Below are 16,059 nucleotides of genomic sequence, written 5' to 3'. Positions count from 1 at the left end.
ATTATGATCCAAAGCCTTCCTCCTTTTCCCCAAGAGCCTTTTTAGACATAGTCCCCCATCGCTCCCCTCCGTGAAATTTTAATACAGCTAATAGACATAGTTGATATCAGTTATATACTGTGGCCCTTTGGAGGGCCACAGACAGTTATAACAGCTAAGATTTTTTGTTTTTTAATTTTTTGCCCCACTCCCCAAGAACCAGTGTCTTAGAGCCTCACAGAATGTAGACTCTCAGACTATAGCTCTCTGGCATGCCAGCCAGTCTGTTGGTGTGTGATTGTTGGCAAAATCACAGACAGAATTGTCTTGGTAGAAATCCCTTTGTCTTTGAAATAAGAAAGAAGTGATTGTTTCTTAGATGTGTGTCACCAGAGAAGCCCTCTGGTGACACACATTGGGAAACCTTCCGGTGTGTAAAATTAGTTGTTGTTCAGGGAGAGTAAAGAGGTAGCATGACTGAGAATTTCAAGAAGCCTAAGATGAAAACAACAGGAAAGGGTTAGGAAGAAGTTAAGAGCAAAAAGGGGAAAACCTGTTCCCCACCTCTCTCTGCTCCCTCATTATCTTATCCATATTTAGCATGCCATAGCATTTAAAAAATAAACATGTTTTCAACACTTCATAGGTATCAGGGAGTAAGCTAGCACTTTTTACACATATTAATTCATTCCATCCTCACAACAGCTGCTTGCAATAGGTTATAATATTCTACTTTACAGATGTGGTTAAGAGGGTCATGCACAAAGCCCTTTCAAGTCAGCGTTGGTCCTTCTCACACCACTCTCTCCCTCTGCCACTAACACATAATACATAATAGCATAATGTAGTAGAGTTGGCTGTGTAGTGACTGCCTCTGTTCCTAGAATATGAGCTCTCCACAGGTAGGAACAGTGTTTATTCATCTTTGCCTATCAAGCTTGTAGTGTAGTGTGTGGCACAGAGTAGATATCTTATTAATGATGGATGGATGGACAGACTGACAGTTGAATACACTTATGTGTGAGTAAAATCATTTCTTGAGTGAGGGGACCCACAAACCTTTCCATCTATAATCTGCTCCTGCAGGTCTCTGCAGTCTTGGGTTCCACACTACTAAAACTTGATTTTACCAAGATTACTTGGGGTCTCCTTGAAGACAAGTAGGTAAAAACTCTTCTCAGTCCTTGTTTTGGTTACTCCTTTCACACCTGACTCTGCCTCCCTTGGTTCCCTCCTGCCATTCTTCTCTGCAGCTGGGTAGCATCTCCATCTCCATTTCCTTCTCCTTTGTAGATTCCTCTTTGTACCATCTTAAAATCAAGGAGACTCAGGCCACTGCCGCAGAGCAGTGGGAAAAAAAAAAAAAAAAACTATTTCCCAGTTATAGATTGCACTTCCTAAATATCTCATCTTTTTAATGGAATCTAGGCATTAAGGATATAGCTGTGAACAGAAAAGTCAAAGTCCCTGTCCCCATCGAGGTTATGTACTAGTGAGGGAGACAGAATACACAAACTGGAGGCATCACATTACTTGACTTCAAATTATACTACTAAGCTGTAGTAATCAAACCAGCATGATGCTGGCATAAAAACAGATGCATAGGCCAGGTGCGGTGGCTCACGTCTGTAATCACAGCACTTTGGGAGGCCAAGGAGGGTGGATCACAAGGTCAGGAGTTTGAGACCAGCATGACTAATATGGTGAAACCCCATCTGTACTAAAAATACAAAAATTGGCCGGACGTAATGATGCATGCCTGTGATCCCAGCTATTCAGGAGGCTGAGACAGGAGAATCACTTGAACCTAAGAGGTGGAGATTGCAGTGAGCAGAGATCATGCCACTGCACTCCAGCCTGGCCGACAGAGTGAGACTCTGTCTCAAAAAATAAAAATAAAAATAAAAATAAATGCATAAATCAGTGGAACCAAATAGAGAACCCAGAGATAAATTCACATGCTCACAGTCAACTTATTTTTGACAAAGGCACCAAGAACATACATTGGGGAAAGAATATCCTTTTCAATAAATGGTGCTGGGAAAATTGGATATCCATATTTAGAAGAATAAAACTAGACCCTATCTCTCACCATATACAAAAATCAAATCCAAATGGATTAAAGACTTAAATCTAAGACCTGAAACTGTGAACCTACCAGAAGAAAACTTTGGGGGAAACTCTCCAGCACGTTGCTCTCAGCAAAGATGAGATGTCTTGAGAAAGACCTCAAAAGCACAGACAACCAAAGCAAAAATGAGCAAACGCAAGTGGGATCATATGAAGTTAAAAAGCTTCTGCACCACAAAGGAAACAATCAACAAAGTGAAGAGACAACCCACAGAATAGGAGAAAATATTTGCAAATTACCCATCTGACAAGGGACTAATAACCAGAATATATAAGGATCTCAAATAACTCATAGGAAAAAAAATCCAGTTTTAAAATGGGCAAAAGATCTGAATATATATTTCTCAAAAGAAGACCTACAAATGGCCCGCAGGTTTATTAAAAAATGCTCAACATCACTAATCATCAGAGGAATGCGAATCAAAACTTCAGTGAAATATCATCTCACGCCAGCTAAAATGGCTTTTATAAAAAAACAGTAATGGATGCTAGCAAGGATGCAGAGAAAGGGGAACTCTCATAACGCTGTTGGTGGTAATATAAATTAGTACAACCACTATGGAGAATGGTATAGAGGCTCCTCAGAAAACTAAAAAGAGAACTACCATAAGATCCAGGAATCCCAGTGCTGGGTATATACCTAAAAGAAAAGAAATCAGTGTATCAACAAGATAACCCGTACTCTCATGTTCATCAGAGCACTATTCACAGTAGCCAAGATACGGAATCAACCTAAGTGTCCATCAACAGTTGAGTAGATAAAGAAAATACAGTATATATACACAATGGAATATTATTCAGCCATAAAAAACAAAGTCATGCCCCTTGCCACAAAATGGATCTAACATTATGTTAGGTGAAATAAGCCAAGTACAGAAAGACAAGTATTGCATGTTCTGTCTCATGTGGGAGCTAAAAAAGGAAATTGATCTCATAGAGATAGAGAATAGAATGATGGTTACCAGAGGCTGGGAAGGATAGTGGGGAGGAGGGAATAAAGAGGGATTGGTTATTAGGTACAAAAATACAGTTAGATAGAAGTAACACAGTCTAGTGTTAGGTAGCACAGCAGAGTGACTGTAGTTAATGATTTTTATTATATATTTCAAAATAACTAGAGTGGAATTGAAATGTTCTAGCACAAAGAAATGATAAATGCTTGAGGTGATGGAAACCCCAATTCCCTGATTCGATCATTATACATTGTACGCTTGTATCAAATTTCACATGTACTTCATAAATACAACTATTATGTATCCATAAAAACTAAAAATTAAAAGATAAATCTGAGCCAAAAAAAATCCAAACACAGTAATTTCAAATAATGATACATGCTTTAAAAAAATGTGAAAAGGAAATGAGAAAAGCCCTCCTTACTCTGACAGAAGCAGTTGAAGAAAATTCACCGTAAGAGCTACAATTTTGGCAGAGGTGTTAATGGAAGTGCTAAAATGATTTGAGGAATTATTTGTACACATATACATGTACTGTAGTATAGTGTTTAAGAACACAAGCTCTGGAGCTACACCACCTAAATTCAATTTTCTTTTCTTTTTTTTTTTTTTTTTTTTTTTTTGAGATAGTCTCTCACTCAGGCTGGAATGCAGTGGTGATCTCGGCTCACTGCAACCTCCGCCACCCAGGTTTAAATGATTCTCCTGCCTCAGCCTCCCAGGTAGCTGGAACTACAGTTGTACACCACCATACCTGGCTAAGTTTTGTATTTTTAGCAGAGACGGTGTCTCCCCATGTTGGCCAGGCTGGTCTCGAACTCCTGACCTCCAGTGATCCGCCTGCCTCAGCCTCCCAAAGTGCTGGGATTACAGGCGTAAGCCACCATGCCCAGCCTACACTGCCTAAATTCAAATCTTAGCTCCTCACTCACATGCTTTATGGTTCTGCACAAATGACTCCACCTCTGTTCCCTCAGCTGCAAAGTAGTGATAATTGTGTCGCCTAACCTACAGAGGTGTCATGTAGGTTCAATGAAATAATGCATGGAAAGCCCTTCAACAGAGCCTGGTGTGTGGAAAATGCTCAGTCAATAGTAGCTGGTTTTATTGTTCATGTGGACTTTATTTGTTAACCATCTCCCATCTTCCCTTTGCTTTTTCAGCTCCAGGGTCTGAGCCACAATGTGATCTTCACCTTGGATTCTTTGTTAAAAGGAGACCTAAAGGGAGTCAAAGGAGTAAGTGTTCAGAAATTTGATTTTCACTTTAACTTGAAAGGATTAATTTTTTTTTCCTCTTTCAAGATCATAGTAGTACTTGTATTTGAAAGACTCTTTGAACATTTTCAGTGTTAAAAATGCTCTTGGAAAATGATCATTGGAAAAAATGTGCCTCTTCACATAATGGTATTGACAGAGGAACGAGATTAGGCACTTTCAAGAAGATTGGGAAGGTCCTCCATGGGTGGGGGAGAGAAGCTAAGCCCGAGTCGTGGCCCCCACAGTGTGACCACTGGGGACCCAGCCCTTGTGAACCTTGGGCTCCTGCTTCATCAGCATGACCAGGGCGCTTACCCTTCTTTCCTCTCTCAGGCTTCTTGTGTATATAACACATGGTTTGATGTTGGCCAGGCACAGTGGTCATGCCTATAATCTGAGCACTTTGGGAGACCATGGTGGCGGGTAAATCGCTTGAGCCCAGGAGTTCAAGACCAGCCTGGGCAACATAATAAGACCCCCATGTCTACAGAAGAAGTACAAGAATTAGCCAGGGGTGGTGGTGAGTGCCTGTAGTTCTAGCTAATCAGGAAGCTGAGGTGGGAAGATCGATTGAGCCTGGGAGTTCAAGGCTACAGTGAGCTGTGATTGTCGCACTGCTCTCCATTCTAGGCAACAGAGTGAGACCCTGTCAAAAAAAAAAAAAAAAAAAATGGTGTAACGTGCGTAAAGTGAAGTTCCCAGTGTCCTATAAAGGAAACAATTCTTGCTAAGATGTCATTTCAAAACTATTTATTAATTTTCAGCAAAAGTAGATGCAATTTTAATTTCATTTTCTCGTTTCTAAGGATCTCAAGAAGCCATTTGACAAAGCCTGGAAAGATTATGAGACAAAGTTGTAAGTGGTTTTTTGTTTAGAGTTTTTGTTTGTTTTTTAATATTGTTGTGAATTTTGAACAACAAAAAAAAAACTTAACTGGAAAAAGGACAGAGCCCTTAACTAATAACTTCTCAACAAAAACCTGTTTAGTATATCCTCTAGCATATCCTTATTAGGGCTAAGAGGTTGGGTACACTGACCTAAAGTGGTTGCATGTCCTGTGCTATTTGTCTGAAGGGAGAGGTACTTTTACTATCAGTTGTTCTGGCATTTATGGCTGCTAGTACTATCAAGTTATAGGGCTATGACTCTCATTATAGATAGCATGTAATTATGGACCATTTATGTTTCTGTATAGTATAAAAATTGGGAAATAATAAAAGTAACAGCTAATACTGTGACATCTTGGTGCCTGCCAGGACCTGCACTAAGTGTTTTTTGCATGTATGACCTCTTCACAGGAAACTATCTGTACAGCTTTACTCTCTGTTTATATACATCAGGGAAACTGAAACCTGGAGAGGCTAAGGGGCTCATGAAAGGCTAGAAAGCTAGTTACGTGTCCAGCTAGCATTCACTCCAGGTCTCTCTGACCACAGAGCCTCAGCATAGCATGGGCACTGAAGTCAGACCACCAACCTCGTGGAGTTCTTGTTAGGGATTAGGGCAATAAGCACTTTGCAGGGTGCTCGGCCCATCTTGATACTGTGTGTATCATACCACATTCCTTTATTATTATTACCCTGAGACATTTGTAACACCAAGCAGTAGGGTGGGGTGGGAGGAGATATGTATTTTTAAAGCTTTTAATAAAAGTCTTGGACAACTATAAACATAAGAGAATAAAACATTTCTGTAGGCAGCAATAGCAGCAGGATAAAAACAAGCAAAAGAAAAACAAATTCAGGATTTAAAAAAGTAGTTGTTCCCAAACTACTTTTGTAATTAGGTGAAAAGTGCGTTGTTAGGGACTTGCTGTCTTAAGAATATATCCGTACATTGACAGTTCTAAATGCAGCAGAGAACAAAAACGTTCTTAAAATGGTCAACTGATAAATGAATGCTGTGGGCTATGAGTCTTTCTGTATGAAAAGTGGGTCATGAGTACTCAACTTGTAAGAGAAGTACTGCCGCTGCCCAGAGACAACAGTGCATGAACTTGGAATGGAATAGAATTAAGTACTTAGAAAATGGAAGGACAAAGGGGGAAGAAAAAAACCTTGTTCTACACTTGTAGAATACATCTTCTTTGTAGGATATAGGAACAATGAAACATGATATAATATGTGCTTTGTCAACTGAAGTACTACCAATATTAGGTAGTACAACTTTATTTATATTTTTTAAATCTCTGTTGGCTGAAGACCTAGAAGTATCTGGTGCTTAGTATTATAAATGACTTAGAATATAAAGCATTCTAAGATGGTACAGGTGCTCTTCCTTGTACTTCTCACTCAACATATGAACTTGTCTGGCTTTTCTCTTTTTTTCTTTGAGGCGGAGTTTCACTCTTGTTGCCCAGGCTAGAGTTCAGTGGCGCAATCTCGTCTCACTGCAGCCTCTGCCTCCTGGGTTCAAGCGATTCTCCTGCCTCAGCCTCCCGAGTAATTGGGATTACAGGCGCCTGCCACCAACACCCAGCTAATTTTTTGTATTTTTAGTAGAGACGGGGTTTCGCCATTTTGGCCAGGCTGGCCTCTAACTCCTGGCCTCAGGTGATCCACCTGCCTCAGCCAAAGTGCTGGGATTACAGGCGTGAGCCACCATGCCCGGCCTGGCTGTTCATTTTTCTGTATTGTCCTCTACAATCTAAATTTGGTGAAGACCACAACCACATTATTCTTATATATGGTGTTATTCTACCAGTGCCTAATGACTCATAGTTTATGTACTATTTCATTGAAGAAATAAAAGAATTATTCAGACCTGGAAATGTATAACAGGAATAGCAAGTTGAGTGCCTCCTGAATTTAATACCTTATGAAGGCAGGTTTTGTTTGTTTGCTTAGTAAATCCCTGTCAACAGTTTTCCTAAGGTAGACTTCTTTGTCACTAAAGTATAGTGGTGCAGGAAAGAAGGAAAACAAGCATTTGTCTCTTTGATGTACTGGGACTTAGGCTGTTATAAGTTAGAGAAAACAAAATGACTCCACACAAAAAAGTTCATTTATTAGTTTTGATAATGGAGAAGGCTGGACGTTTTCTATGGTCTTCCATTTGGAACTCTGGAGGCAGTGACGTTTGTAATGATTTAGATCACAGACTTAGAAATCATTACCAGTTTTGTGACCTTGAGCCAAAATACTTAATTTTGATGATCCTTACTTGTAAAATAATATAAAAATTACCTACTTCTCAGGGTTTTTGTGAGGACGAGATAAGGTAGTGTGTTGAAGCAGTTGTCACAGTGTTTAGCATAGGGAAGTCACACAATAAATAGTTTCTACTAAGTTTTTTAAGAATCAAATTTCATTTGGTCAAAGTGATAAATGTACGTAAACTAAAACATCAGATAGTGCTTTTACTAGTTAAGACTTACTCTGTCAGCATGTAATGGAAACCCCAAATAACAGTGGCTTCAACATTGTTAAAGTTTATCATAGAACAGAGCATTCTAGGATGGACCAGGTACCCTTTGTAGCACTTCTCACTTATCTGTATTGTCCTCCACAATCTAAACTCAGTGATTTTATGTCATACCTAATGGTACAGGGTTCTTTACAAATCATGACAGGGAAAATATTAAGTAGGCAACACATGTGCTTCTAATGGAAACACAGTGGCCTTCTGCCTGCCCCTCTTGATCCTGTTAGTCCCTCCCCTTTTTCCAACTCTTTTACCTGCTTCCTGACTTATCTACACGTTCCTCAGTATTCTCTTGCTCTTTCTAGCTTTAGCTGTGATGTATTGCTGTGGTAGACGAGGATTACATTCCCTTGCATAGACACCCCATCACTTTCGCACCCTTGTTCATCCATTGTGGTTAATAGAACAATTTTTATTAAACTAGTTTCAGTGTTTACATTTTTATAGGTATAAGCATTCATTGCTAATCTGAATGGTAGAATAGGATTGAATTTCTGTTCTTAGAGTACAGTTGTTTGCTTTTTCTTAATGACATAATGGCCTCATTTCTTCATTTGCTTAGTTCTGTGTGAATCTTCTGTGAATTCTTATCTGCTCTAGCAGATGTCAGACACCTGTCAATAATATTTCTGTTTATAAAGTACATTATGTATTTTATTAGCATGATTATATATCTATTAGTATTAAATTGTGTCAGCTTCTTCTTTCCTGGAGACATCCCTTTGCAGAGCTCTTTAGATCAGCAGTACAGCTGCCATCCTGGGATGGCCGTTTGACTCTCTTTAGTTTTAAATCTAATTCCTCTTGACTAGTATGGTTCCATATTTTGGTGGCCCATTACCTCCAGTAGTTTTCAGAGAACAGCTGTAAAGGAGGCAAAGAGTTGAGGTTTTGTGTTTCCAGAATTATCTTCATTCTGCCACCACAAAAAGTGATAGTTATAAATCACTTTTATAAAAGTGGTAAATCAGTATAAAATACTGATTTTATAATAATTTTCAGGCACGGTGGCTCATGCCTGTGGTCCCAGCACTTTGGGAAACCAAGGTGGGCAAATCGCTTGAGGTCAAAAGTTTGAGACCAGCCTGACCAATGTGGCAAAACCTTGTCTCTACTAAAAAATACAAAAATTAGCTGGGCGTGGTGGCGGGTTCCTGTAGTCCCAGCTACTCAGGAGGCTGAGGCAGGAGAATCGCTTGAACCCAGGAGGCAGAGGTTGTAGTGAGCCGAGATCGGACCACTGCACTCCAGCCTGGGCAAGAAAGCGAGACTTTGTCTCAAAAATAATAACAATAATAATAATAATTTTATCTCAAAATGTTGAAGGCATTGTTCCATTGTTTTCTACTTTCCAGTATTGCTAATAAAAAAAAATCTGATACCTTTCTGATTCCCATTTATTTGTATGTGATATGTGGTTGTTGTTTGTTGCATATATTTTTGGTTAGAGAATGTAAGGTCTTGTCTCTGTAAAAGGTTTTACGAAGAGTCTTCAAGTGCCACGGTATGTGCATTCTGTTTGCAATCTTTCTGTTTACAAGTTTTAGTTCATCACTCCTGGAAACTTCTTGTAATTCTTCCTGTTTTTTCTTTTATTCCTCTTTCGGGAATTTTCATTATATAATATTTGACTTCCTAGACAGTTCTTACAATTTTCTTCTCTTTTCTGTTCTGTTTGTATTATATTTTAGGTTATTTTTTCAGTGTTTTTTCCCCACTGTTTCAGTTAGCTTTTTTATTTTGGCTGTCATTTTAAATTTCTAAGAGCTCTTTTGCTCAATTGGGGTTTTTTTTTTTTTTTTTTTTGCCTTTTTATAGTTTCTATTTCTCGTTTCATAGATGGCAATATTTTAGCTGAAGATTTAATGACATTTTGTAAAATGTTTTATCTGCTTCCTTAGTGCCTCTGGTTCCTTCCCAACCCTCCCCCTTTTGTTATTAATACTTTCACTCTCACTTTCATTTTGGAGACTTATAATCTTTGGGTGCATTCATATTTCAGAGCAAGGTACCCAAAGACTAAAAGCTTATATGCATCATTAGAGATCTGCTTTCTCCAAGAAAGCAGAAAGCCTTCTTTTTAGGTTTCAAGTTTTAGGATGTGAAGGCAGCTCTTTTATTAGGGGTTTTCCAAATGTCAGTGTCTGAGGTTTGTCTCAGAACCTTGCAGTTCTTTCACGCTCCTGCTTAGTAATCACATATGGTGGCATTTTGGAAGCTATGTAAGTGAGGGAGACAGAGAACCGTATAGTTTGAGGTGTTCTCCTTTCCTCTTCAGCCTTGCTCTTCCAAATATTTATTGAATTCCATCATCCTTTTTTGTCTTCAATTCTTGTCTTTGGGAGATTATCTGTTCTTATGCCTTTACTCTCATTTTAGTGGGATCACTGGAGGAAAAAGAAATAAAGACATGTATGTTTAAGTCACCATGGTAAATTGAAAGGCTTATTATTAAGTTATGCCTGTCCCTCCATATTTCTTCTCTTCCCACCCACATCAGTGGAGAAAGAGCTGAGATTTATTCTTTCTGTTAAAATCCGTGTTATGCCTCTTCGACTGCCAAGGTGGCATGATGAAAGAGTTTCTTAAATATAATAGCATTAGGGTATTAGAGTCAATCCCGACTGGGTTTATAAGTAGATTTTTCATTGGCTTGATCGGTGGATTTTCCACTATGTCTGTGTATAGGTAAGTAAGGATGTTGGCTTTCTTCAGGGTTGGTTTCCCCTACCACCACCATAACTTAAAGAAGACTTGACGGGTAAATCAGTTAGTCTTTGCATTCACAGCTAGAAATTACAGGTTGTTTCTGAAATTAGAAGTCCATTTTCAGGTTAATGATTTTTGGAAAGCAGGCTATAATCTTTGGTATTATTACCAGAGTATCATCTATCAGAGCCGAGCACTAGCGTCAGCTACTATATGTTTAATGTGGGCCTTTCTTCTTTATCACCTCGTTTCCCCTGGCCCCCTCCCCACACACTGAAGAACATTGTCATAGGATTCCAAATTAGGATTTCTTCTGAATTTTGTACGTTCCAGTGACAAGTGGTTGACTGATTAAAATGTATTCTTGGAATGTGGAAATAGCTCAAGTTTAGAGGAATGTTGGAAATTACCTTTGACTAAATTTTGTGCATACCCACAAAGACCCATTATATACTTTAATTATTTGAAATAATTGAAGTCTTGCAAGCTGTCGATATTCAAGGAAAGCCTCATGTCTCCAACTTTCTGATTCTTTTTTTATTATAAAGTGCTTTACCCAATAGTAGGTAAACTATCAAAATTTCTTCATGCCTACCAAAATTTAAGAGAATGTATATGAATCTGTCATGTGTAAGATCAAAGGAAAAATGTAAGAGGTTTCCCATATGAAAATCCATACAGTGTGTGTGTTCTGTTTGAATGTAGGCTTTTACTTCTGATTGATTCTACCAACTTAAGAATTCTTGCCTTTTAACTTTAGGAATTAATAATCAGTGGCTTTTGTTAACGGGAAGACATGAGTGTGGTTTGTTTTTAGTAGACTTCCTTCTTGAGCAGAAGATACAGAGAGTTCCCATATGCTCCCTCCCCCCACACATGCACAGCCTCCCCCGTTATCACTGACCCCCACCAGAGTGGTACAATTGATACAACTGATGAACCTACATAGACACATCGTCACCCCAAATCCATAGTTTGTATTAGGGTCTGCTGTTGGTATTGTACATGAGTGTATTTTTTTTTTTAAATAATGACATTGGCTTTAATTACAGTACAAAAATTGAGAAAGAGAAAAGAGAGCACGCAAAACAACATGGGATGATCCGCACAGAGATAACAGGAGCTGAGATTGCGGAAGAAATGGAGAAGGAAAGGCGCCTCTTTCAGCTCCAAATGTGTGAAGTAAGAATGGACTTTTCCATCATTTGCCTAGAATTATAACAATTGTGATCTTTTCCTGCTAGTCAGCAGTCTTTATGCTTAAAGGCAGACTGTGTTTGATTATTAGAGAGGAAACTGTTTCTTAAGGATTCTAATCTCCATTTTTCTCCAAGCCTTTTGGGAACCTGCCATTGCACTGTTGTCTCATATTTTGAGCCTTGGCCCTATGGGGCTGTTTAAGCCAAAACAGGATTCTTTGGTGAGAACCTTAATGTTGCTTGTGAGTGGTTGTGGGAGGAAAACATTGGTGAGAGGTAACACTGGTGAATATTAAGTTTTATTGGTGTATGTTTAGAGCATGTTTTTTTAACCATATGTCCAGTTTGAATGAAAATTCAAATGAAATTGTCATTAAGAAAGTCGATTTCACGAAAAATGCAACAAAAAGCATGCTGCCTTAAACTTAGAGCAGTGGTTCTCAAACTGAATTCCAATTGAACATGAACACTTCTTGACCTAGAAACCAACCTGTTCTGCCACGGCTGTTGAGTAAGAGTTTCTTTTGCAGTTTTCAGAAAATATTAAAGTGGGGAACTTTGTCAAATTTTTTTCCTCCCCTAGATTTTTTTCTCCTTTCCTTTTCCTTCTTCCTCTCTTTCTCTCTCTATTCCCTCCTTCTCTTTCTCTTTCCCCCTTCCCCTTCCCCTCCCTCCCTCCCTTCCTCCCTTCCCTCCCTCTCTCTCTTTCTTTCTTTCTCTCTCTCACCTCTCTCTCTCTCATTCTCTTTCTCTTTCTCTCTTTCTTTTTTTTCATAACCCTTTGGCTCCTTGAGTTTGTGTGCTCATGAACCTTTTCACAGAATAAAACAAGTGAGCAAACAGTGTCAATAGAAAATCTTGACCAGTACACAGTACAAGTACACTACTGTGTTTAGTTACCTGAATAAATTAGTGGGTTATTCTTACTTTTATTCTTTAATTTTTGAGTAGTAAAAATTCTTTCTGATTCACCTCTTTTTCCTAAAGTTTCAATATCTTATGGTATATTCTTTGATGAGAATGCTATTCTACGTACTTTCTGCAAAAAACAATCAATCTTTCCAGTTTTTGACCACATAAACTATACGTTTGAGATCCACTGCACCAAGGGGAAATAATAATTCTAGAATGTTTTGCTGTGTTTTATTTCTGCTTGTCGAGTAAACTAATCATAAAATAATTTATAAAATGCTAACACTCTAGTCAATTTGTTTTGAACACTTTGTGACTGCGAAATCAGCATTCTCTAAACTGTCTAAAGGACACCAAGGCTTGGTAACTTGTGCAGATTCAGGGGTGATGTTCAGCCACGTGAACCCATGGCTGAAGAGCCCCATCTGGAATTAATCAACGCAAAACCCTGTTTTATTTTCACAGTATCTTATTAAAGTTAATGAAATCAAGACCAAAAAGGGTGTGGATCTGCTGCAGAATCTTATAAAGTATTACCATGCACAGTGCAAGTGAGTAGAATATTACAAGCATTGTTATTAGCCCAATTACTGCCCCCTGTACTTCATTGTTTGTCTTAATCCTCTTCATATCTTTTCTTCATCTCGTGACTAAATAAAGTGATATAATGACCTTTTTCAGCTAAATGGATAAGAAATAGTGTCTTCCATCTTCAGTGTTTTATACAAATCAGTAGCTCAAATTAGGGCTTAAAAATATTGTCTTCCTTACAAGAAGACAAATACTTACAAATACTTCTTCCTAAATTTAATCGCCTGTGGAGCTCTTATTACAGATGCATGATCCCCTGTCACTGAAGAGTCCTTTCTGATGACCCCCTACCCTGACTCTCTTACTTGGCATTTTGCCTTTTTTTTTTTTTCCTTTGAGACGGAGTCTCACTCTGTTGCCTGGCTGGAGTGCAGTGGTGCAGTCTCGGCTCACTCTAATCTCCGCCTCCTGGGTTCAGGCAATTCTTCTGCCTCAGCCTCCCCAGTAGTTGGGCTGACAGGCGCACGCCACCACACCCAGTTAATTTTTTTTTTGTATTATTAGTAGAGACGGGGTCTCACCATGTTGGCCAGGATGGCCTTGATCTCCTGACCTCGCGATCCACCTGCCTTGGCCTATTATTGCACCATTTGCACCATGTATTTCCACCTGGAGTCTTCAGTTTTGTTTTGTTTCATCTAAATTAAGTTAATTTAAATAGTTTGGGCATTAAGAATACTTTGCATTTGTACATGGATTCCTATATAATTTGTGTTATATTTTGAGAAATACCGTTGTTCTACACTGGCACCATTTTTGTTTGCCTGTATTGCAGGGCTATTTTTTTATTATGTTTGTGATTCTGTGGTGCCACATTTGCTTGTTTACTTATTGGGTTAACTTTCATGGGTTTTCTGGTAGAGTCTGTGTGTGAAAATGTGCCAGCTACACATGGAGACTCTACCAGAAAAGTAAAGTCTGTATTAGTAAAGTCTGTATTCGCTGATGGAAGTTATACCGAAAATAATGCAAGGACCTTCCAGAAGTGGAATGGACAGCTCTCATAAGCAAAATAATGTAAAGGTCGTTTAGACTAGATAAAATACTCTCAAAAAAGTTAAATTCATAATTTCCTTTGATCTTTCTTATTCTTTTCAATAGTTATATTTAGAAAGATACCTGTATTCAATTAAAACATTTAAGGAGGTCAGCATTAATATTATGGCAAAAGCACAAAGCTTGGGTTAGACAAATTAGATGAGTCGACATTTTGGCTCTGCAGCTAGTTAACTGTATTCTTAATCAGGTACTTCACTAAACCTCAGTATACTCACTCGTCAAGTTGGGTTACGATTCTGTAGCAACCACCTTAGGGTTTTTGTAAGGCTGTAAAAAGTGAAAAAGAATGCATGTGGAGTGCTTAGCCCAGTGCCTGTGACCTTGTATGTGTTGACAGCTGTGATGATTCTAAGTGGCATTTAAAATTATTTATTTATAGATTTTATTGTCTAGGATATTTCTCTTAAGGAAAACCTTTTTGATGATCAAATTGTTGTTTACATAAATTTGATGATGTTAACTTTTTTTCAAAGTAAATTCTACCTTATATAAGTGTCTTTCAAAAATAAAAATAATATATTGAAGTAGAAACAGTTTTCACCTTCTTAAGATTAAGTTTGTTTATTGAAGACCTGGATTAACTAACTTACTTTTGGCTTTGTAGTGTGGTTGGGCAGTTACGAAACTTTGGCCTGTGTTGTAATGGTCCCTGATTTTAGTATTGGGTGGAATTTTTTATCTTTCATCAAATTTAGTTTTCCTGGAAACATTTAATTCCTTTGAAAGTTTTAAAGAAATAAGTGAATCTCTCAGTCTCCTGAATTCTGCAGTACTTTGGCAGCAAAACTGATTTCACCTGACTTTAGAAATCTATTTTCACGTTAAATTCTCTAAGTTTATAAAGAAGAGTTTGGCCTACACAAACAAGAGTTTTTCAAAATAGAAGATGCTTTGTAAAGTATACATATATTAGCCTTCGCTAGTAATGGTGATTCTAACTTGTATAGCTAATGCATCCTCCCTTTATTCTCTTATTCTTTGCTTTCTCCCTTTCCACAAATATGTATTAGTCTTTTACCAAAGATCAGCTACTGTGCCCAGTTCTGGGACAGAGATAAAGCAAGGCTTTTCCGCTCAGGAGTTAATTGTCCAGGTATAGGAAGTAAGTCAGATCCATTATTAATCATAATGGGGCTGGACAGTGACAGGTACCATGGAGCATCAAGAGGAAGAGAGACGACTGGGCGCGGTGGCTCACGCCTGTAATGCCCACACTTTGGGAGGCTGAGGCAGGTGGATTATTAGATTACAGTAGTTCAACACCAGCCTGACCAACATGGCAAAACCCTGTTTCTACTAAAAGTACAAAATTAGCCAGGTGTGGTTGCGCATACCTGTAATCCCAGCTACTTGGGAGGCTGAGGCAGGAGAATCACTTGAATCCAGGAGGCGGAGGTTGCAGTGAGCCGAGATCATGCCATTGCACTCCAGCCTGGACAACAAGAGCAAAACTCTGTCTCAAAAGAAAAAAAAAAAACAGGAAGAGAGACATCTGACCAGGAGGACTGAGGAGAAGGTATTAGCACCTTGAAGGAAGTGGTGGGACTTGTCATTGAACTTGGAGGATAGCTAGGATTTTGTTACCAGATTGCAATCTGGTAGAAGAATGTCCCCTAGGTCAGAGAAAGATCATCAGAAGAAAACCCTACACAGTAAAAACCTTGTAGGGAGAGAGATGTTCTGAGACATCAAGTAGTAGAACCATGTTATAAGGGGAGTCAACTAAAAGTTACTCCATGGTTGAACCCCAAGAACTCTATCATAGCAAGAAGCCAGAGTAGTTTCCTTTATTCTTTTCTACTTCTGTCAGTTCCTCAAAACTCTTAATAGGCATATTGTATGGA

General features: G+C 38.6%; 1 protein-coding gene across 6 annotated transcripts in view; it reads left to right on the top strand.

The window, feature by feature from the left end:
* Positions 1 to 16,059, top strand: part of ASAP1 (ArfGAP with SH3 domain, ankyrin repeat and PH domain 1) — a 392,411-nt gene that overhangs the window by 252,550 nt on the left and 123,802 nt on the right. For all 6 annotated transcript variants that reach the window (XM_019032530.4, XM_019032533.4, XM_055349231.2 and 3 more), the window contains 4 exons: positions 4,226 to 4,300; positions 5,128 to 5,177; positions 11,507 to 11,636; positions 13,031 to 13,116. In XM_019032530.4, coding sequence (XP_018888075.1) covers positions 4,226 to 4,300; positions 5,128 to 5,177; positions 11,507 to 11,636; positions 13,031 to 13,116 — 341 coding nt within the window. The remainder of the gene's footprint in view (positions 1 to 4,225; positions 4,301 to 5,127; positions 5,178 to 11,506; positions 11,637 to 13,030; positions 13,117 to 16,059) is intronic.

The sequence above is a fragment of the Gorilla gorilla genome, chromosome 7 (assembly GCF_029281585.2).
Source record: "Gorilla gorilla gorilla isolate KB3781 chromosome 7, NHGRI_mGorGor1-v2.1_pri, whole genome shotgun sequence".
NCBI classification, from domain to species: Eukaryota; Metazoa; Chordata; class Mammalia; order Primates; family Hominidae; genus Gorilla; species Gorilla gorilla.
This window is presented reverse-complemented; position numbering and strand designations above follow the sequence as displayed.